This window comes from Eublepharis macularius, chromosome 2, assembly GCF_028583425.1.
Source record: "Eublepharis macularius isolate TG4126 chromosome 2, MPM_Emac_v1.0, whole genome shotgun sequence".
Classification (NCBI taxonomy): Eukaryota; Metazoa; Chordata; class Lepidosauria; order Squamata; family Eublepharidae; genus Eublepharis; species Eublepharis macularius.
The window spans coordinates 99,026,031-99,050,372 of record NC_072791.1 but is presented as its reverse complement, the minus strand read 5'-3'; the positions used below and the strand labels follow the sequence as shown (position 1 = coordinate 99,050,372).

The following is a 24,342-nucleotide window of genomic DNA, read 5'->3' as shown; positions in this document are numbered from 1 at the left end:
CTCCCACCCAGTTAGCATCCATTCTGGGCCAGGCAGTGCTTTGGATTTATGGTATTCCATCTATAAGCTGCCCTCTTAGCACGAGGAAGGAGTCTGACTGCTAACATAAAGGGCATTATAACACTGGCCATTTTATTTTCAATCTCTTTTCTAACTATCTCCATTATGGGGTTTCAGACACCATCAGCCCCAGCCATTTTCAGACACCATATATTCAAAGTTAAAAAAAAATTCCTAGCATGGATCACCTTACTCTTATCAACACTGAACTTTATTTGCTATGTTGTTGCCCACTCTCCCAATTTAGAGAGATCCTGCATTAGCTCTTCAGTTTTCACTATCTTGGAATAATTTTGTATGTGCAAACCTGACCACTACACTGCTTACTACCAATTCTAAATGATTTAGGAACAAATTAAATAGTACTGGGCCCAATAATGATTTTTGTGGGACCCCACTGTTGACTTTCCTCCATTGTGAGAACTGTCTGTTTATTTTTATTCATGCTTCCTACTGATTAACTGATTTGATTGCTAATTTTTACCTAGGAATCTTTGGTGAGGTACCTTATCAAAAGTCTTTTGAAAGCCCAAGCATATAATTTCTATCAGATCATTCATATGCACATGCTTGGTAAGGTGGTCAAAAAACTCAAAAAGGCTGGTGGGGCAAGATTTCCATCTGCAAAACCCATTCTAATTTTCCCTTGGCAGTCTTTGTTCATCCATGTGCTTAGATAAATGTATCTTTGATTACAGTTTCTATTAATTTACCTAGAACAGATTGTAGGCTAATTTACCTGAAATTTCTGGATTCACTGCACAGAAGCTGATTATAGCGACAAGTTACCTATACAGATTAGTAGATAACTCATGAATAACTGTAGAAAAGAAAAAGTTGGACCAGACAATATTCAGTGAAGGAAGTTTATAAATGGTTCAGTATTGTGCAGAACAAAAATGCTGTCCCATAAGCTTTTTATGTACTTGCATCAGATGTTCTAAAACACTAACTCACATTTTGAATATCATATCAAAAATATTTGTTTTCATTAAATATCTGCTACTACAGAGTATCTCAGAGTATCACCATGCATTTGGCATTCATGATGAGGTGCCTTATTTCTTTGTGACATTCATAAAGCTACAGCACTCCACCAGTCATCAACCCTGTACCCAATGATCCTTGAAATTAAATTTAAATCATGCACATTTGGTCTCTTTCACCCTTGCTATAGAAGGTGGGGAGAGGAGAGGGTGGGAGGCAACAGGCTTATATATCATACAAAACCAATAAAGTTGCTTCCACTAGTTATTTTCCTTCTAGTGATTTATTTTCAGCCATCCACCCACTCATAGGACTGATACTGCTCTTCAGAACAACAAAGCAAAATCACATGGATGCCAGAACAGTAAGAGATATTAAAATTATTTGCATATATCTACATTTTGATCAGAGAGGTTAGAGGAAACAAGGAGATCTCCTTCAGATACGCTGAACCAGGAGTATACATGTCATGGGTACAGCCAGCTGTTTTCAAGAGGCAAATGCCACACACACACATAACATTCAAGGGCTTCATTTAACCTTTTCTGTAAAAGAAAAGTACAAAGATGGTACAAAGCAGGGTTCAGGGACTCAGCAGCAGAATTTCATTGCAACCTCCCCAAAATCATCAATAGAGACAATTCAAAAATGAGGGATGGCCTTCTTCCCTCCCTCTTATTTTCAGCTATCATCATATGCACAAATTCTACCTAATACCAGCAACATTGCTGGCGTGTATACATCAATAACTGTTTTATGATCTGCTATTGATTGTGATGGGGAAATGCACTGTTAGTATTATATTCTGTGAATTGTCATCCTTGCATTCCATTTTTCAGTTCTGCCATGCAAAAGCTTGGTTCTTAGGGGTTATACAACTGAAGAAGCAAGCCAATATAGCTGCAAAAAACCACATTCTGTCAGCTTCACTTAGCCTGGCAGATGGCCCCTTACCTGAGGCTAGGCTACTGTAATACAGTCTACACGATCTTCCATTGAAGTCAGCCCGGAAACTCAAGCTGGTACAAAATGCACAATTACTAGTACCAATCAGAACATGCATGTCACACCCATCCTGCAGTGGATCCATTGCCTACAGATCAGCTACTAGTCTCAATTCAAGGAACTGGTTATCCTCTACAAGTCCATTCATGGCCTAGGACCCACATACCTGCAGGACTGCCTCTCCTACTCTGCTCCATGGTGGAAATTTCAGTTGTCTGAACAGAATCTTTTAAAGGATCCTCCATGTGAATTGGTAAGATTGGCAATTGCCCACTTATGTATATTCTGTGGTGGCGCCCGGAATGGCCAGCCTGAGGAGATTAGGAAGGCTCCAACAGTACTGTCATTCCACAAAATGTGGCCTAACAGAAATGTTCAGGAAGGCATTCTTGTAATGAAATTGATCTGTAGCGGAACAGAATGGTCCAGAAGGGCATCTTCATATGGGAGTGTGCAGTGGATACTGCATTGCTTTGTACTTTTGAAATCGCACATTCTGCATTGCTTGCGCTGTGTGCACTGTGGTGGTTCACTTTGTCTTTTTCCTTTGTTCAACTGTATTATTATATACTAGCTGTGAGGCTCTGCCCCGCCCGACATGGCTTCCCCGCCCTCCGCTATCCTCCTTGGCCCCACTGGGGGGGGGCGAACTCCCTCCGCCTCAGACTTGGCAGGGACGGCGGTTATGCCACTTGTACTCGTTCCCTGCCCACCGGCCTGGGAGCCACGCTCTCTCTCTCTCTCCAGTCTGCTCCAGGCCAACTACTCCTCATAGGCTTCACTGGGTCTGCCCCCTTTATACTGCTGCCTCAGCCTGCCTCCCGTGTCCTCCACCAATCCCCTTTGGTGTCCTGTCCCCTTGCCCAATCCGCCCCGCCCGCCTCCCTCCTGGGCCCTTGCCCCTGCCCTTCCCTGCTGTCCTGCCCCGCCCCCTCTGCCCCCAACCTGCCCTCCTCTCGGGCGCAGCCAATGGAGCCTCGCAGCAGTGGGGCTTCCGCCTGCCCATCACACGTGGGATCCCTCCTCCCCCCTATCCCTGGCCCGAACGAGCAACAGCCGGGCCCAGCCTCTGCCGGCAGCTTCCGGGCCCACCCTCCCACTGGCAGCGGCCTCGCCTGGCCTCTGCCCGGCGTCCACAGCCCCATGGCTGCCTCTCCCGGAGCTGCGCTCCTGGGCCGGGCCGCCTCCCCTGGCACCCATGGAGCCGCGCCGCCGAGCTCGTCTCTTGGGGCCGGCTCCTCCCGGCGGCGCCCATGGCAGTGTCTGCGGTGGCATCCACAGCAGCCGCAGCCGCATCCCCTCCGGCTGCTCCGCAGGCTGCTCCAGCCGCCCACTCTGCACCCGCCGCACCTCCTGGCTGCCCGGGCTCCCAGTGTCCGTCCCACCGACCGGTGAGTGCGGGGGCTTGGGGATGGCTGGTCACAGCGGTGGTGCATGGGGGGGCCCAGAGGGGCCGGCCTGGGCCAGTCCGGGGCAGGAGGGACCTGCTCCGGACACTAGCAACAAATTCCATTGTGGGGAAAAAACAATGAGCTCTAGAAAGGGCAGGGCAGCTGGGCCTGGCATTGCCCCCTCCCTGGCACCCCAATCGGGGTGAAGGGAAGGCAGGGCAGCCAGGCCAGGCATTGCCCCCTCCCAGGCACACTACCTGGCCACTCTGATTCAGGGCTGGTGGCTTGACAGGGGAGTGGGACCTTCCCTCTACCATTGGGATTGGCCAGCAGCAAAGGGAAGGAAGGCTTGTCTGCCTGTCGGGCCACCTGGCTGCCCTGATTTGGGGCCAGCAGCTTGAGAGGTGAGCAGGCCCTTCCCCTCGCCAGCCTATCGTGGCAGTGAAGGGAAGGGAGGTGGGCCGTCCTTCCCACAGACACGCAGACTGTGTCTGAACCTAGGGTTCCCAGGCCCCCTCAACCTCTCGGCGGGGGACAGGGGCCTGGCACTTACCTTTGGGGAGAGGGGGTGAGTGCGCGCAGAGCAAGTGCATGAACCCACGCACACAGGCACAATGATGTCACTTCAGGAGTGACATCATCATGCAGCCCCTGGGCAGGCCCATTTTCGGGTGCTCCTGCGCCCCACAGTGCCGGAAACGGGCCATTCTGCCGTGGATCGGGCCTGTTTTTGAGGCTCTGCTGAGCATAGGAGCATTCCTGCGCTCCGCAGCACCTCAAAACGGGCCCAATCCATGGCAGAACGGTCCTGTTTGGGGCGCTGTGGGGCGCAGGAGCATTCCTGCGCTCTGCAGCAGCTCAAAAACGGGCTCACTCCATGCCGAAAGGGGCCCGTTTTGGGCGCTGCGGAGCGCAGGAGCCTTCCTGCGCTCCGCAGCACCTCCAAACAGGCCCAATCCATAGCAGAACGGGCCTGTTTTGGGCGCTGCAGAGTGCAGAAGCGTTCCTGCATTCCGCAGCGCCTCAAAACGGGCCCAATCCATGCTGAAACGGGCACGTTTTGGAGCATTGCGGAGTGCAGGAGCACTCCTGCGCTCTGCAGCAGCTGAAAACGGGCCCGGTTTGCTTTGGATTGGGCCCATTTTGAGCACTGCAGAGCACAGGAGTGCTCCCACGCTCTACAGCGGCCCTGTACCGGGTGAAAATGGGCCTGATCCTGGTGGCGGCAGCACACGGGAGCGCGCCACACCACGGGGGAGCGCACAAGGAAAGTGTGCACCCCCTCGCTGCTCAGATAAGTAGGGGTGGGGAGCGGGGAGTGGGGGCAGGGGATACCCCGCCCCCACCAGGTGTCTGGGATCCCTACCTGCACCACATAAAAGGGTGAGTCATCTGGAGCACAGCTCCCTTTTTATGTTTAAGGATCTTATACTGTATGGTCATATTGATGTTTGCTTTGTTCAATGTAGTACTCCTGCAAAAATGTATTTCTTTATCCATCGAGTGTTCTATACTGTATGATTACCTTTTCCTATCTCTTTCCATACTCTGTAAGACAGACTATAAATAAGCTAAATAAAACAATAATGGTGCCTAGAGCGCAGCCATGCAAACATTCTCTTATAACTCTGTAGGGTGATCAAGGTGGATTATGTTGATCTAGGCTGGTAAAACCCTAACAGGGGAATCAGAAACTATTGCTGGCTTAAGAGGACACATCAGACCACGTCTGATTAACCAGCAAAATTAAAACTAGAATATTTCATAAGAAAAAAAAGCACAAGCAGGCACAGTGTAGTTTTTCAAACTTTAAAGAGCAGGTGACAAGCTGCAACAGAGACCAGAGAGCAATTGGAATTACTTGCCTGTGCCAAAAGCATTGCCCATCCCACATATTGCAATGACCCTGAGACTGGAGCCAAGCTGCTCCTCCAACTTTCTCAGTTCTGCTAAACTACATGGAAAGTAAGCGGAAATCAAACAATCCTTATCACCATACAAAAGGCTGGTTTGACCAGAATTGCAGGAAGTCCAAAAACCAAGTTAAGCGGAACTATAAGCTCTTCAGACACAGCAATATAACTATCACAAGACATTCATTGATACAAGCCATAAGGTAATATAAAACCATACCAAAGTAGAAAAAATGCCAGTCTACGAAATCTCTATGGAACAAGATAATTGCAGCTGCCAAAGGGAAATCCAATGTATCTCTAAGGCACCTAATTACACCAGTACTGAAGCCACGATGCAACACTGCAACCCCCATACCATCAACTACCTGGGAGTAACATTTTAAAAACCTCTATAAGAAACATAACCTGGAACAGAATTGGACTTTGAAATCAATGTCAAGCAAGTTCCAAAATGGGAACCTGTTACTTGTCGCAAGATAGTTGAATTGATCAAAGCTTTGAAAACAGGGAAGTCCCCTGGCCTTGATGGATTCCTTGCCAAGCTTCTGAAGATAGCCCCCAATTGGTGAGCTCTAGTGCTTGCACCTCTATTCACGCTGGTAAACTCTAATGGAATTATATCAGACACCTGGAAAACATCACTGATTACACCCATCTACAAATTAGGCGATAAAACTGATCCAAGCAATTGTTGAACAATCAGCCTCCTGGCAATAACTGGCAAACTGTATGCATCTCTTTTACAAAAAAATTGCTGGATTGGATAGATAAAGAGGAAGTACTGGAGGACGAACAAGCTGGCTTTAGAAAGGGCCTGTTGCGTGGACCGCTGCTTTACGCTTTCCTTGCTGGTAAGCAAATATGAACTCTGCAGAATACAGAAGCGCATGCAAAAGTTTATGCAAACCATTAAGTAACCTCCCTGTGATTTCCATGGAAGTCCATTAGAATAGAAATGTTCTAATAACAGAAGGCCCCTATGGGCCTGATCCAGCCAAAGTTAATAACATTCAAGTTGTTTTGATTTCAGTAGGAGATATAAGCACATACTTTAAAATTATCGACTGTGTAGGGCATGCTCTGTCTTTGCAACACTTAAACAAAACCAGCTTCTAAGAAGCAGCTGCCATGAGTCAGAACAATGTTTCTCAGTTCACTTACCCTTTTCATTGCTGTTTGATAGAAGTGATGGTGGGCTTGTGGGTTTGGATTTGTCATAGTTGTTAAAGCTCTGGCTGCGCCGGTTGTTGGCACTAACTGAACCACGAGTTTTTGCCTCGCTGCCTGCAGCTGAAACCCTCGTGGTTGGACCTGGAAGTCTGTTTTTGAGGTAAAAACAAATTAGCAAACAAGCTGCTCTCAAAAGCCCTTCTAGTTAAACAAAATGAACTTAAAGTGAAGAGGTCTCAGCAAGACCTAAATATTTCAGAAATTGAATGCCAGCTCAAAATATTTCATAAAGAACAACTAGTCCATTCTAAAGCTCCAAGTATGCTCTGATGGTCACACAGATAGTCTGGTGCAAGGGCTTCCAAATTCACTTAAATGGAGAGAACAGTGCTATTCAAGTAAATGATACATGCCTGGAGCTTTACTCCGTGGTGAATTTAGTTGGCCTTTTCAAGCTCTCGTGCATTGGAAATTTCACATCTTTGATTAATTATTTAACAAATTACTAAACAAGGAATCTGGAATGTTGCAACAACAGAAAAATTTTAGTGTAGTCAAAATATAACTTTCAGAAATTTAGCTTTGAGGCTGTTCTGTTCAAGGGAACCTAATAGATCCCAATATTCAAGCAAAATTCCAAGAGTTGTTAGTCTTGAAAGAATAAGGCTCGAGGTTGTGGTTGCCAGATCTGAAGTTAGGTTGTGAACCTGTTTCACTAAGAAGTCCCAACCAACCATAAAGCAAGATTCAAGTCCAGTAGCATCTTAAAGTACAAGGTTTTCAGGGTACAAGTTTTCAAGAGTTTAAGCTCCTTCTACCAATCTGGTATTTGATGAAGGAAGCTTTGACTCTTGAAAGCTTATATGCTGAAAACCTTGTTGGTCTTTAATGGACTTGAATCTTGCTGTTCTACTGCAGACCATCACGGCTAACCATCTGAAATGTACCCAGCAAGACCTCAATCAGAAGTGGCAGCTTAAAACTGAGCATTTCTCTAACAGAGTTACTTAATGGAGCCCCATGAAAGAAAAAAAGGGCAACATCTGGCTCTGTAAATGTGTGTTGTTATAACACAGTTCATAGATGCAAACTAAATCCCATTTGTTTGAGTGATTTAATGAGTTGGACTACAGCCCAGGGCTACCATGCACAGGATCGTAGTTTCAGATGGGTAGCCACGTAGGTCTGCAATAGAACAGCAAGATTCAAATCCACTAGCTCTTTAAAGACCAACAAGATTTTCAGAGTGTAAGCTTGTTGTGACAGCCTTCATCAAATTCTCACCAACGTCCACAGACAATTATGGGCATGAAACATACACACGTGCTCTGAATCCACCAAGACTAAGAGCAGAGGCAATGCCCGTTGCCAGTTTTTTTGGCTGTTGTTTGTACTTCATTTCACAAGCCCATCCCTTGGAATCATCAAGCAATGCTTCATGATAATAGCCACAAGTTAATAGCCACTTGTAACCATTTTAGTCAATAGCCATGTTTACAAAGCAATATACCCTGGACTGCAATGAAACCAACAGTGGGAAGAGCTGTTCTATACCAAATGTCATTCAGGATCTGCAATAGTGGTTTAAAAAGGGTTTAAAAATCCAAGTAGTTTCTCCTGCATCCACCCATTATACAATTCTTATTCATCCCTCAGTGGACTGTGCTGACTCCAGGAACTAGTAGTACTTAGTGTAAAATCACTCTGATGATATGCTTTGATTTACGTCTGTGATCTCAAGAACAAGAATAATATTTGCTTCTTTAGCTTTCTGTGGAGAAATCACCATCAGGTAAACTGCAGAAGCAAAAAGTGAAAACAACGGTAGTATTTATTCATCTATAGTTTCCTGTTGCCAATTTATCATCTAGATGGTAACATTACAAACCTTTCTCACTTCAAAGGCCCCTTTATAGCGGAGAGGAAGGAAGAGTTAACAATGCCTTTCCCCCCAACAAATCCAGATATTAAACTAGGGGAAGGAGGAAAAATGAGGGAAAGTATGTAAGCATTAGCAGATACATGCACATGCTTTCAAAGCTTAATTCAACACCCTTATCTCCTAATTAACATTGACTGGTGTGTCTTTAAAGCAGAACTAAACGAGGTCTGATTCTCTAAAACAAACACTGAGGAAATCATTTAAAAAGTTGCATACTATAGTCCATCTCATGCACACACAGAGGATTGGATTCAAATATGCCCTTGTACTCACAAAGGAGTCCAGGAAGAGAAAAGCACCTTTCATTAACTGAAGGAGTCCTTCCATGAGCGGAAAGGCACCTTTGAAACACAAACTCATGACTTGGATCCAATCCATAGCTCTGGATACAGAAGCAGCCCAAAGAAAAGCGATGAGGAAAGGGTTAAGAAGAATCCTGGAGGAACGGTAAGGAAAATTCTTTTCATGTTTTTATGAGCCCTAACATGGCAAGAATCTTCATGCAAAGCGCGTGCTTGTGAAAGGTAAGGAGAAACACCTCCTACAGCTAAGATGTGGACAAGCTGGATATAACTGCCTTACAAAGTACATTTCTTCTAGCCTTCATCTCCTACACACCCCTCCTTTCTGAGCATCTGGAGAATTTCTTTCCTACTTCTATTTCTGGTTAGAAGGATGAAAAGACACCATGTACATTGTTTTTTTAAACCCAGGTATATAAATGCTTGATAGATGCTAGCGGTCAGAAATAAATAAATTGCATAGGAATTACAAAATTTAGGCATTTCATTCAAGGAAAGGGGGTACTAGGTGACTACAAAATTGAAGAAATGAAAAGATAATGAAACTGGTGAGAATTCTATATTGATACGATAAACCTACACTTAGAAATTGAACTGATTTCATTATGAAATTTTACTTAGTTTTGCTTAACTATTTCTCCAAGCACATTATCATTTAATGTTTCACAGGAGGAAACATCTCATTCTGTCAAAGTGAAAGCCATAACTAGTAATTTTTATAATTCCAACAAAAATTGGAGAACATTGTGTTGGATCCACTCCTTCTGGAAATAAAGCAAGGTCACTGAAGGAGTTTTGTTGCTTTCTCCTCACAGAATCCCTTTGCATCTCCCACATAGCTGCTACAGAGGATCAGATAACCCCTCAAAAGCAATGTGGGATATAGTACGGAGGCTGCAGCAACAATGGAGAATTAGGAGAAGCTGTCTTTCCCTGATCTTGCATGATCAAAAACTCACAAAACATCAGGGAAGGGCAATTTGTGTACCCCTTATCACATCCCACTTGCTTCTAAGAGTTCCCTGGCCCTCAATAGTGGGGGAGGGGCTAACCTGGATAGCCCAGACAATCTTGTCTGATCTCAGAAGCTAAGCAGGGTTGGCCTTGATTAATAATTGTATGGGAGACCTCCAAAGAAGGCCAGAGTTGCTATGCAGAGGCAGGAAATAGCCTCTGTTAGTTGTATCTCCTTTTCCTTAAGATACCTTCTCTTCCTCCTCCTGTTGTCCTCCCAAAAGTGCTTCATGTGTTTTTTCCAAGAATTCTTCAACCTCCCTGATAAGCTGGAGTGTGGATAAGCGTACCCCAAGCCCTTGTATCTCCTCCTCCAGTTTCTACAAGTGTAGCAGAGAACAGAGTAGGAACTATGATCTAATAGGCATCATTGAAACTTGATTGGATGAGATACACAACTGGAATATTAAGACTGAGGGGTACAACCGTTTAAAAGGAATAGACCAATAACAAAGGGTAGAGAAGTAGCACTTACAGGATGGGGGAGACGGCAGCAATGCATGTGAAAACGATCAAGGGCTCTTAGTAGATCATATGCTGTACATGAGTTAGCAATGTGATTCTGTAGCTAAAAAGGCAAATATGATTTTAGGCTGTATCAACAGCAGTATAGTGTCTAGATCACATGAGGTGATGGTATTGCCTTACTCTGCTCTGGTTTGGTGTAGTTGTAAAACCAGTTTGGTGTAAGTGGTTAAGAGTGACGGGACTCTAATCTGGAGAACCAGGTTTGATTCCCCACTCCTCCACTTGAATCCAGCTGGGTAACCTTGGGTCAGTCACAGCTTCTAGGAGCTCTCTCAGCCCCACCCACCTCACAGGGTGTTTGTTGTGGGGATAATAATGACATACTTTGTAAACCGCCTTGAGTGGGTCTTAAGATGCCTTGAAGGGCAGTATATAAATCAAATGTTGTTGTTGTTGTTATACCTCATTTGGAATACTGTATACAGTTGTGGGCACCACATCTTAAGAAGGATGTTGACTAGCTGGAATGTGTCCAAAGGATAAGAAAGTGGTGCTGAGAAAGGAGGCTTAGATTTGTCAGGCACTAGGGAAAATTCTGGGACAAGCTGAACCCGTACAAAAGAACCTATACACTTGAACCAATAGAGAAGCAGTTTGCTGCTGCTTAAGATCAAAACATTGGCAGAAAAACTTTTAAACTAAGTTTTAGGGAAAGCCCACAGAAGATGGAGAGCCTCTGGTGTGATGGTGAGGTAAATGGTTTGGGAAATATGGATGGGAGAGGACTAGAACTCGAGAATGACAGTGGAGCAGTAAAGGAGGACCATGTGAGGAAACTAGAGGGTCAAGGGAGGTGGAGATCTTAGAATGGGAAATAGGCTCAGGTGCCTATATGCCAGTGCTAGAAGTCTCCAAGCAAAGACCAGGGAGCTAGAGAGTTTGGTGGCACTAAATAACAATGTAGAATAGTGAGCCTTTCAGAAACCTGATGAAATGAGGAAAATCAATGGGAATCTGTTATCCCTGGATATAAACTCCACAGACAGGGAGGGAGGGACATGTTAGGAGTGGTGTTGCTCTCTATATATTAGGTGAAGAAACTCCTCCATGGAATCACTATGGGTGGAGATCTCGAGTCCTAAGGGTTACTTAAAAGTGAGAGTGTATTATCGTCCCCCTGACCAAAACCAAGAGGCAGACCTCAAGATGGAGAGGGAAATAAGAATGGTGGCTAAAAAGGAGTATGTGGTAATCAATGAACGTTGATTGTACTAATATGTGCTTGTGACCTGCATAGAGACGAGCTTTCTAGACATCATAAATGACTGCGCACTGGAGAAGTTGGTCACAGAGCCACATAGAGGTGGAAAAGTACTGGACTTAGTTCTGTTTGAGGCCTAGTGTTGTTACACCAATTGGAAACAGTGACCACAATGCTATTAAGTTCAGCATTCAAAGCAACAGAAATTCAAAAGAGGGAATTTTGCTAAAATGAGGGGACTAGCCAGAAGAAAGTAAAAATGGGGAATTAAGAGAACCAAATCCCTCCAGGACACCTGGAAACTATTTCAAATTATGCTAATCAAAGCCTAGTTAATGCATACTTTCAATCAGAAAATGTACCAACAGGTTTAAAAAGATGCCTGTACAGTTAACAAATCAAGAAAGCCATAAACGTTTTAAAAGCTTTTTTTTTTTTAAGTGAAAGATTTCTCCAATCAAGGTGAACGGAAAGGAGCACAATTTCTGGCAAACAAATGTAAGTTGACAATAAGGTGAGCAAAAATAGAATTTAAGAAGCAGATGGCCAAAAATATTAAGATGATAAGTATTTCATCAAATATATCAAGACCAGGAAAATGGCAAGGGCGGCAGTTGGGGTTTTGGATAACAAAAGAATAAAAGGATTAAGAAAGTTGGGGAGAAGAGAGAGAAATTAAATGAATTCTTTGCATCTGTTTTCAGTGTGGAACATGTAGGGCACATACCCACACCAAAGCCGCTGTTTTTGGGAAGGTTACTGAATTATACACACTCAGTAACCTTCCCCAAAACACTCAGTATATATACACACTTATTTTAAGCATATATTGATGGGCTCGGAACTGACTTGAGAATGGAATTGAAAGAGATATTGGGGGGTTTGTGGAAAGCTCAATGAAAATGTGGGACAGTGGTGAAAAAAGGTAAACTCCATCCTAGGAATTATTAGGAAAGGGCCAATATTGTGATGCCCTTATATAAAGCTATGGTGCAGCCTTACTTGGAATACTGTGTGCAGCATTGATAGCCATATCTCAAAAATGACATTACAGAACTGGGCAAAGTCCAAAGGAGAGTGGCCAAGATGATTTTTGGGTTACAGCACCTTTATTATGTGGTAAAACAGGAGAGCTTTAGACTTTTTAGTCTAGAAAAAAGCGACAGATAAGGGGAAACATGATAGAGGTTTACAAAATTATGTGTGGAGCGGAGAAAGTGAATAGAGGTAGCATTTTCTCCCTCTTCCATAATACTAGAACTTGGAGGTGCCCAATTAATTTGTTGGCAAAAAGTTCAAAACAGACAGAAGGAAATGCTTCTTTACTCAACAAGTAATTAAACTGTGGAATTCACTGCCAGAGGATGTAGTGAGGGTATGAGCACAGATAGCTTTAAAAGGCAAACAGCTTCACAGAGGAGAGGTCCAGCAATGGCTACCAGCTATGGTGACTGAAGGGAGCCTCTATACCCAGAGGCAGCTCTGAAGACCAATGCTGGGAGGGTCTCAGGGCCAAGCTACAAGTGACGAATGACACTTGAACGGCAAGTGGATTGAGTGGAGGGCAAGTGAACAGGGAGAAATACACTTGCCGTTCAAGTGTCATTCGTCACTTGTAGCTTTGCCCTCAGCTTCTATTCTTGATTGGCCACTGTGTGAAACAGGATTCTGGACTAAGCAGACTCTTCTTATGTTCTTAACCAAATGAAGCCTTTTCATTCTGAACGGTCTTTTTTTGGTTTTGGTTTTGAACATTCTAAATTGTTCTTTTGAAGGTACTTATGGCAAAAAAATTGAGTTGTAGGTCATCTCTAAAATGATGACCATGTTTTGAGGGCAAGGAAGGGAAAGCAACATTCCAAAAAAGTGAACTATCTGCCAAGAATCAAGAGGGATAGCCATGTTAGTTTGTCTGTAGCAGCAGAAAAGAGCGAGAGTCTAGTAGCACCTATAAGACTAACAACATTTGTGGTATCTGAAGAAGTGAGCTGTGACTCACGAAAGCTACCACAAATTTTGTTAGTCTTATAGGTGCTACTGGACTCTTGCTCTTTTCTACTATGTGCCAAGGAGTCCTCCTGTGTAACTCCCAACAAAAAAAGAATGTAAGCAGCACAAAATAAGATACTCCTGTACAGCTCTCACTCTTTTCAACAAGGTTTTTGCAGGAGCCTGCCCAAACTATCAGCAGTTCCAGGATCAACCTGCCTTATAAGAGACCCAATAACAAGACCCTGTATTTCTTTTCTCTGGAAGAGGTAATTTTGATTGTGTAAGTGGCCCTTGGGGAAAGGGCTCCTCCCATGCCACTGATTCCTCTTCCCCACGCCTGCATGTGGGTTTTTTTAAACAAAATCAAGAGACTGTTCAAGCATCTCCCACATCTTCTTCAGTTTGTCTCTACAACAGAGAATAAATGTATTGATACGCAGAGGTAAACAGGCATAGGCAAGAAGTCATAGATATGTTAAAGACTGCAATAGTGAAATGATGCAAGACTCAGAAAGCAACTGGTAAGAGGACCTCTAATTCCTGATGCCTTACCACCCCCAGTACCAAAAAAAGAATATAATGTCTGGATGAATATGTCCAAATTAAAAAAAATGAATATAATACAGTTTCTACACAAAAAGGGTAAACATTGGCATCTTACATAATACAATGCTGTAAGGCATTCCTAACCAAGTAAATATGACAGCATGGTGAAAATAACATATGTCACAAGTAAATCTATGATGAATACCACGGGTATTAATAAAGATTAGAACAGCATTTTGAAGTACTGCAGTGAGATGCTCACAGGGGTCGGAACTTATGTCAGGCTGTGATTGGGAAGGGAATGAATTGATTGGTACACCCATTATTCATCCTCTGGGAGATTAAATGTTCCCCATTACCAGACACTGAGAAATCCAGAATAGAGATGACATGTATATCTATGCTGCTGTGTTCTATCATCCGACACAGTCTATTGCTACTCTTCATTATCCTTGAGAAAATAAGCTGTACTTTATAAGTTTCAGTGATAAAGAATAATCAGGAAGGAAGTTAAGAAGGGAGAGAGGGAAGAATAACAACAACAACAACAACATTCAATTTATATGCCACCCTTCAGGACAACTTAACGACTACTCAGAGCAGTTTACAAAGTATGTTATTATCATCCCCACAACAACAAACACCCTGTGAGATAGGTTGGGCTGAGAGAGCTCTGAAAAGCTGTGACTGACCCACCATCACCCAGTAGGCTTCAAGCAGAGGAGTGCGGAATCAAACCCAGCTCTCCAGATTAGAGTTCTGCCTCTCTTAACAGCTACACCAAAACTAGAGAAAAAATCACCCAAACTATTTAGCTTCTTTAAAATCAAAAAAGATAATTCACAGAAAGTATAGTGTCACATTATATTAGGTTATACTTATAATTTATTCCAGTCTTCTCCCTTGGCTAATCTATGATCATAACAAATCAGTTGAACTGAACTGAACTAATCTTCTTCCAAACCACCTCTCCCTTCTACCAGCAAATTAGTAATACGATTAATAATTAGACTGTGAGCCCTTTGAGGACAGAGGTATAGTGATTAAATTCCTGTAAACTACACGGTGTCTTTGGGATATGGTTAGGTATCCTCATAAAATAAAGGATAATAATAATAATAATAATAATAATAATAATAATAAATCTTTGATTATTCTAAAATATTTTTGGGGGGAATGAAATGTGCACATAGGTAAAGTGACCTCTAAGCCATGCAAACTGGAGTTCTTGCAAGGAGGGTTATCCATGCTTGGCATTAGAGGAAGAAGTGCTAACCTAGAAGTCTTTTTCTGACCAAGAGTGAATCGGATGATTTTGCTTTGAGATGAGTCCCTGGGTGAAGCACTGTACAAGAAAGAAAAAAGTGGAAGATGTGAGTGAGCAAAGAAGAATCATACACACATGCTGGTGAAGGTTTTTGAAAAGGGATTTATCCAGATACTAGAAAAGAGGAAAAGAATTCCCACTTGCCCCAACAACTACATTTCAGGTAAGTGGCCTTTTAAGAACTTTCTGTCATTTTAGGCATAGCAACAGAGACCCAGAACATCAGTACATATACTTCTGGTTCACTTAACAGGCAAGAAGCATCTTTTACTGCACATTTCAATGTCCATAAGGAACTCAGTATGTCAAAGCATGTGTATTGCTTGCCTGATTCTCATGCACATTTATGAAGTGGTAAAATTTCCACAGGTTGGTTTGATCTGATATTTACCATGCCAATGACTATGCTAGTTTTCAATCATGTCAGTGATAGAGTTTTCAATTATTTTCATTGACCCTTTTAGTTGACTTCTTTTGGAGGAGTTAATACCAGATCTCACCACATGAGGGTGCATAATAATGAAAGCTTTGGTAAGCCAAAATGATGGCATATGAAAAAGCAATAAGAAAGGAAGACTTGGGCTTTAAACAGTAAATTTATAGTTTAGTAAATATGATTCACACATTTGAAACATATACCAAGAAGATTTGTTATCATTTAAAATTCAGTTTTGAGACAGAAGAAGTAGGATCTAACCCTGTCAAAATAGATTTGTACAAAATTTTGCAGCATGCAACTGTTTTAAAACTTGGTTACATTTATATTTAAAGAACTAAAAAAAGTTATTGGTTCAGCTTCAGTTTTAATCACATTTATAAAATGAAATCTCTGAACAATGAATAAGGTGCAAAAAGAATGTTGCTGATTGTCAGTTAAAATGTTCATGCATCAGATTAGGATCTGGGAGGCCCAGGTTCAAATTCCCCCTCTTCCTTGGAAGTTTGCTGGAAAAATAGTTGTACCCCTATAGTTAGTGACTCGAGAATACATCTTTGGGATTATTTAATTATGCACAAAATTGCGGTCAATTTAGATATGTCATTGCCAACTAATAATAACTCAGTAGAAAAGTTCATGCAGACATGGTATTGTATATTTGAATATTTGATTGCATATGACATTTTGCCAAGCAATCTCTTTTACCAAAAATGGTTACTGTTTTGATCTGGCTAATGGATTATATTTCTGTTAAATGATTGTTTTATATGTTATTTTCATTGGTAGGTAATTCATAATAGTTTAATTGATATTTTAGATATTTATGATTTGCAATGTAATTTTTAGCTTTATTAATCATATGGGTTAGTGACTAGGTCATGTTTGTTTATCTGTTTAAAATTAAATTTTAAAAAATGAAATCGCTGAACAATATATAAGGTAGTTAAAGAATGTTGCTGACTGTCAGTTAAAATGTACATGCATCAGACTACGATCTGGAAGACCCAGGTTCAAATTCCCACTCTCCCTTGGAAGTTTGCTGCATGAAATTGGGCCAGTCATACACTGTTAGGTTGATGGCATGATATCATGCCTCTCTCAAAATCTCTGGGAATGGTATGGTAAAACCACAGAGTTCCCAATGATTCCTAGAGATGCATGACAACTTCTGGGTTTCCTCCGGAAGTGACATTGTGCCACCAGCCTGACAGCTGTTTATTAAAAAAATTTCTCATGCTGTCACTTAGAGCAATGGTGGGAAAAAGGAGCTGGGGGAAGCCTGCCAATCCTGTATGAAGCCCATTCTTTTCAAACTTCAGTAGCATCACTAGATATAGGTTATAAGTCCCATAAGCATTCTGCTTACAGAAAAGGTACTGCACACCAGCAGAAAGCTCCTCCCTCAGCTGTATGATACAAGCTGAATTACTGATTTAGATATTTATTCTCTGCTTTTCTTCCCAATGTGGAACCAAAGTGGTTTATATCATTCTTTCCTCCTCCATTCTATCATTATGAGAACAGGCCTGTGAAGTAGATTAGGGTGAGAGAGAGTTACAGGCCCAAGGCCACCCAGCAAGTTACACCGGTAGAATGGGGATTCAAGCCTGGGTCTCTCAGATCCTAGTCTGACATTCTAACAACTCCCAAACAAGGAAAAAGAAGGGGGAAGAAAACTCAACCAAAATCAACAGGTCAAGTAACCAAAAAGATTGCAAAGAATAGATAATAAACCAGTTAAGATACCTCTCACATAGTGAAAGAATTGTACAGTTGATCAAATTTCAGGGAATTTATTATCAGCTGGGTGGACTTCTTCTGAAGACTCTGATAAATAGGTAGACTAACTTGATACCCGTGCTTTGCTACGATATTTAACTACTTTAAATCCAGTTGTAATTACAGATGGGCACGAACCGAAATATGAACCAAAATTAAGCACAAACTAGGCTGGTTCGTGGTTCGCGAACCACAGTTCGGCAGATCCCATTTCTGACGAACTGCCACAAACTTTTAGGGTGGTTCGTTTGGTTCGTTTTTTTGGTTCGTCACTGCAGACAGCCTGGTGCCAATCAATCAGTTTCCTAGGTAACAGGGGATGGACTTCCTGCAGACCTTCTGCTGACCCGGAAGTGAACTTCTGCTGGCCTGGAAGTGACCTTCTGCTAACCTGGAAGTGATGATTTTCTGATCCAGAAGTGACGTTTTCACAAACCAAAATAACCGGTTCGCAAACCAGGGGCAAGGTTGTGAAAGTTCATGGTTCGTGAAATTTGACGAACCACAAACCACATGGTTCAGGGTTTTTTGGTTCGTGCCCATATCTAGTTATAATACTTATGGGTATGTAACATTTTTTGGGTTGAGTTGGTTTTGTAGTATAATACCATAGTACCCGAGCTTCACAAAGGTTTTTGAATAAAGCAAAATGTATTATCCCTATTCAGGACTCCTGTACTGTCTTTCTTCAACTGTCTGCAGTTTCCTTTACCTGATTTTTACCTCAGAACACAGAGTTCCACAACTGACCAATCAGAGAGAGGCAGGTGCAAGCAGGCAGGACCCTGCCAGGCCCCACAGGGAGATTGACAACATGAAAGGAATGTTCTCCCCAAATTTCATGTTTCTTGATCCAGGGATTTGGACTGGGCATTGATGAGTCAGTCAGGACACTATATATATAGATAGATGCCATTTCAACAATGGTTACTTGACTCTAACCACTGTCTAAGGCTACACCTTATACAAAAGGATCAAGGGACACAAAGTAAAAGAAAATAAGGAAGTTTCTATGTGAGAATCTTTCAGTGCACAGCTAGTTGCCTAAAACTGATGGTATACAGAGGACTGTGATTGCAGACGCAATTTTAAAGATTCACAGTATGAGTTCCCCATCTGATAACTGCAGTCACACTGAAGTTTACATTCAATCACTCCTATCCAACTAGTGGTTATATATGCCCAGAAGAGGGCTTCTGCAAAAGTACCCTTAGCTGGATAAGAGACCATCCGCTCAGTTCCTCTCCCCCTTGCCCACACACCATCTAGCTGCCTTGGATGCACATCTGGAGTCCAGGTAGAAAACCAAGGATAGAACAATCAAGGTGTATTTGATTTTTTTGTCTCTTATCTCCATACTAAACAGCTTATCACCATTTTCTCCTTCTTTTTCTATTTGAGTTCTTCCCGTATCACACTGGCAGCTGTTTTGTGCTGCAATCACAGTTCTATGTATAATACTACTCCAGTGAGCTGTATTCTCTCTCTTTATAATTCTAGGGCACTTTCTTTTGATCCATTTCCATTTGATGCAGTCATTTTAGAAGTTGATGCATGATGCACATTGATTACCAGAGGTAGATATTTAGGTCTGAGTTTTCTTCTTGGCAATATACATATATTTCTTAGGCTTGCCAACCTCCAGGTGGGGCCTAGAACTCTCCCAGAATTACATGTCCAGTGAACAGAGATGAGTTCCTCTGAAGAAAACGGCTGCTTTGGAGGGTAGACTCTATTGCATTATATCCTGCTGCGATCTCTCCCCTCCCCAAACCCTGTCCTCCCCAGATTCCACCCCCAAATCTCCAGGAATTTCCCAGTCCAGAGTTGACAACCCTAATATTTCTAGCTACAAAAATCTCCATGCCAGACGCTATTTCAGCAGTCCGTGAATTTCCTTACATATTAAAAAAAAAAAAAACCTGGAGAAGGTAACTCACCTGGACTGCATTTCTGGTTGTGCTTTTAAGTGAAGAAGAGGAGTTTGCTGGGCTTGGCACTGTGATTGGGGTGAATCCGGCACCTGAAGTGGATGCTGCTCTTGCAATCCAGCCTGGCACTGGGATAGAGGCCCTACTTGTTGGGGTGATGAGGGAGGTTGCTGGGATGGGTGATGCTGTGAATGCTGTTTGGGGGGCTGCTGTTGCTGCTGCTTGTATCGTGATAGACTGAAGAAAAGGCCTAAGATGGCCTTTAAATTCCCATTCCTGATTTCTGGAAAGCAATTTTTAAAGAGTCATTTACATAGGCAAACAATTCACTTCAGCCTGTCAGAAGAAATAGTTGTATAGCTCTGACACAATTTATAATTCTCTTAATCTTTACATTCCTTTAGGTTATGACAAACTTTATAAATACATAATTAATAAGGAATACTTTGGTACTTGATAGGGAATTTAGTATTAAAACTTTTTATATACAGTTGATGATAATCCAGGTGATCACAACCATATAAACAGGTATTGTCTCTTAAATGGGAACTGAGTACATTCACACAATAACCTCAAGGCAAGTTTGAGATGGATATTATCCAACTGAATTCAGAAGTATTGCAGAGAGTGGAGTGGGGGTCTTTTCTTCTCTGCAAAGTGAAATGCTATGCAGCTTCACTTCCGGATGACAGCAAATGCTCTTATGTTCCATGGAGGGATAATGAAAAAGAAGAATGAGGAAGGAACAGTTTGGCAGCACCTCAACCACTGGAAAATGTATCCCTGAACCAAATATTTTCTCCTCTAGCATACAATAACTTCTTAGGAGTTCAAACAGGCCAAATTCCCAATCTTCCTCCACTTTCATCCTCCCCTTTACCAGACAATCCATCTCTCCTTATTCCCATCCACAAATTTAGATTGTTTATGGTTGTGTTTAAACCTCCCTGCACCTTAAATGGCAGTTTTGAATGTAGTAATTAGGAATGAATGCTCTTTTGTCTATTCTGATTAATATTTTGTCACCAAACTTTTCAGTTACAAAGGAAGCACCCCCTCCCCATTGCACAAAGGGTATTATTTGGGGGAGTAGAAAGGGAATTCATCCGTGATAGCACCTAAATCCCTTTCCTTATATCCATCCCTGGCTATGCTGTAGAATAAAGGGATGCACACAGCAACCTTCCTCTTAATAGCTATCAGATAGACAGGATGTGCATATACTCTGCCAACATTCTTTGAAGTTTATGCCCTCTTTCCAGGATTCCCTCCCTTTGGGGGAGTCCATTTGCAATCTCCTATTTTTCTTTATCTCTAGCATTTCCCTTAGGTACACATAAATCTCCTTAATCCACCAGCAATCCTATTCTAGAGTCTAAAAGTCCAATTCTAAGAACACTTTCCTGGGAGTAAACTCCCTTGAATAGACTAGGATTCTGTGTAGATCTTCTTAGGGTGGCACTGCAAGTGATTGCCATAGGCCCTCTATTTTAGTAGCAAAGACAGAAAGCTCTTTATTTTGTTACATTTTTCTGTTTTGTATATGACATTTATTTTTCTTTCTGTCTGAGGGAATATAATATATTCCAAATATTAGTGCTACCTGAGTTCCATTACAAAATTCTGGCTGCTTGATAAAATGTATCTATATAAAGAAAATATAGATAAAACTGATACCTCACAACATTAAGACATATCTCAGTGAAGGACATGGCAAAGCCTTATTGGTTTTTATAGGGTGCTGGTGTTGGCCTTTTAAAAGCCAGCCATAAACTCTGTTTCAAATAAGCCCTGCAAAGGCATTTCTCTCCCCCTTATCTCAGGGGATGGACTGAGGTAATTCACCTGGCCCCTTGCCACTGGACTTTGTACACAGAGGGTATATCAATGGCTCTGTGTTTTTTTCGACTCGCAGAGTCTGAATTATTTCCTGTTACCGCTCCCCTCTGTCTTGTGTTTCTGTTTAAATATATATGTACACTGAGTTTTAACAGTGTGAGTGGTATAACGCAGTAATTTTCATTTTGGCCACAAAAGGGTATTTTTTAAAAGCTGGGGGGAAACTGCCAGATGTTCTAGTTTTTAGGGCAGTGAGGGTTTCTTTTTTCAATGTGCTGTTTGGAAACTTCCATGCTTTGTGGTTTCTGTTTTCTGTGTTGCCTCAACTCTCTTTAGTTCCATTTTCTTTGATTAGTCTACTCTTTTTTTAAAAGTACAAATCACTCAATTTTCACCTTGGAGCGAAAGAATCCACTGAGAAAAACTGCTGATAAGTTTAGCATTAAGCTAGGAAGAACAGAAGTTGTGAGGAGAAATAAATCAATGACTTGCATGAGTGAATGAGCTATCAAAGATCAAAAATTTCCAGGAGGAACTTTCATATGGCCTCCTACCAATTCCAAAAGCAGTGTATTGGATCCAATGACACCATTATCCCGGGGAGTCTATCAAAAGAAGACTTCAATCAAAGGAAGAGTACTTCCATCAGAAGGGGACTTTACATGTAGCAGAACACAGCCATTGGATCCAATCTAATGTTCTGACATGGAGTCTGTTATACATTCAGCTACAGACCATCACTTGTTTCTCTCAATCACTCAACTACTTAAACCAAGTGACATAACAATATATAGGAATAAGACCTTAATTAGCAGCAATCACTCAGCTTTGAAAGTGATCCCTCATTAAGAGAAAAGTGGGAAACAACCTTACATTTCCTCTTGCAAACACACAAGCAAAAGTATGTGAAACTTGGAACTCAGATTGGTATGCAAATACTTCAGTATCAATCCAATCAAACTGCTCCGATAAAAACACAAACTTCCCTATTGACTTCACAATATCTGGGACAGGCCCAATGGTTCAACTCTCAACTGGTTATCAGAATGCTCACAAACCTTGAATCTGAGCCACAGCACCTTGCAGACAAATAGCATACAGATTTTATTATGTGCAGTGCTCAAAATACAGGGAAAGGGGACAGGGGACCCTGCAGTAATTTTTTTGATGCTCCTTCTAGATACTGCACTGCATTATAGGTCTGGGTGGAGAAGTATTTTAAATAGAGACTTTGGAACTAGGGTTGCCAGTCTCCCAGTGGGGGCAGGCCATTTCTCATTCCCACCCTCCACCCCCTGCTACTGCTTACCTGGCTGGTAGGGGGAAAATGAGGGGGAATAGACCTTCTGAGGCACGCTCCCGGCATAGTGCGATGACATCACTTCCAGGAGTGATGTTCTTGAGCAGGTTGCGAGAGTGCTCCTATGCTTCGTGCCAGGACAATTTGGGGCTCAAATGGGCCAATTCTTTAAGAATTGTCCCAGTGTGAAGTGTGGGAGCACTCCTACGGTCTGTCCTATGCCATCACTCCCAGAAGTGACATCATCGTGTCACTGTTGGGAGCAAGCGTAGGCTTTGCACACACACAAAAATTTTCTCCAGGTGAGTTCCGGGTCCCCCCTCTGATGGGAGTGTAAAGGGGCCTGGCAGCCCTATTTGGAACAGTCTGAGAGAATTAAGTGAACAGTAATATCATCCCTACTGCACTTAGCCCTCATGTGGGGAATAAGCAAACTTCTTCCTAGATTACTATTATTATTGGATGAATGGTCATAAGGGTGTTCAAAAAATGGTTGTGTAAAAACAGTACAAAGGAAGGGAAAGAGGAGTCAGCAACTGTTCAGTCAGATGCGCCAACAAAAGGCCAAAATAGATGTGACTTTTTTTAATGAGTTGGCTTGGGGTTTACCTAACCTGGTTCTCATTCTACGCAGTCAGATGGCAGCTGCTGAGAACTAATTTTCAAAGTTTTGCAGAAACCTAATTCAGTTTGGGACTGCAGTGCAGGGGGTAAGGGCTTCAGCCATTTCACTGACAAGAAATGGCCCCAGGGTGCAATCTTTGCCTGTTGGGGGACTGCAACAAGTAATAGCTCCAGGATCTCTTTGGCTTGGGAAAACTGCACAGAAGGAAGGCTGAAGCTTCTGCCCCATGCACCATGGTCCTGATCTGAATCAGGCTTTGCTGCACTTGGGAAATGAGTTCACAGCTGCTGCCATCTGACAGTGTTGAAGGACAGTCAGACTAGGGAAACTCTGCCTCAACTCATTAAAAACATAATGTCTAATTTGGACCGAAGAAGTCTTAACATTTTGCCTAAGGGACAACAAAGGAAAGAAAAGAGAAAGAAATGGGACAAAACATTTTGTAAGTTTCATAGCCCTTTCTCTGGAATGATGTTGTACATTTTTCTTGCCTGGAATTTAAAGGAGAGAGTTCCCCTCTAAAATAGCAAGCATCCTATTTATCACTCTCTCCTTTTGCTTCATTACATTGTTCATGAAATTATCACTACATGCTTTCATTTCCATGCAAAAACACCGCCAAAGCAGCTCACTCCCTACTGCAAAATAAAATCTGTTATGAAAGTAAACTCACCTTCTGCCGACAGTCCCTGTATGTTTATTCCTTTGGCAGCCAAAAAACTCAGGCACGCATCTATGTTTTCAATCTAAGAAAAAGGAGACATTTTTTAAATATGCATTGAAAACTATTTTTTGACCATTCTACTGGCCAGTGGCCACGCAAAATAACCCTTTTCATGCCACAAGATACTTTATAAAGGCCAGGAATGCTTAATACCCAGATAACCCCCGACAAGACATCTCCTCAGCAGGTCATTGCTCTGTTTATATGTTACCTTCCAACATTTCATAGAAATAATGATACTCTTGTAACCAAACTATTCTAACCTCCACATACTACTGTAAATTAAAGATTGGAAACTGGACTGAATATTGCCAAATATTGTCA

The 24,342-nt window shown here is 42.3% G+C and overlaps 1 protein-coding gene across 1 annotated transcript in view; it reads right to left on the bottom strand.

Annotated features, from left to right (window-relative positions):
* NAV2 (neuron navigator 2) overlaps positions 1–24,342 on the bottom strand; it is a 377,156-nt gene that overhangs the window by 249,823 nt on the left and 102,991 nt on the right. The window contains exons 4-7 of the mRNA XM_054972286.1: positions 23,968–24,040; positions 19,540–19,813; positions 15,331–15,399; positions 6,521–6,678 (exon numbers count right to left, since the gene is read on the bottom strand). Of these exons, the coding sequence (XP_054828261.1) occupies positions 6,521–6,678; positions 15,331–15,399; positions 19,540–19,813; positions 23,968–24,040 (574 nt within the window). The remainder of the gene's footprint in view (positions 1–6,520; positions 6,679–15,330; positions 15,400–19,539; positions 19,814–23,967; positions 24,041–24,342) is intronic.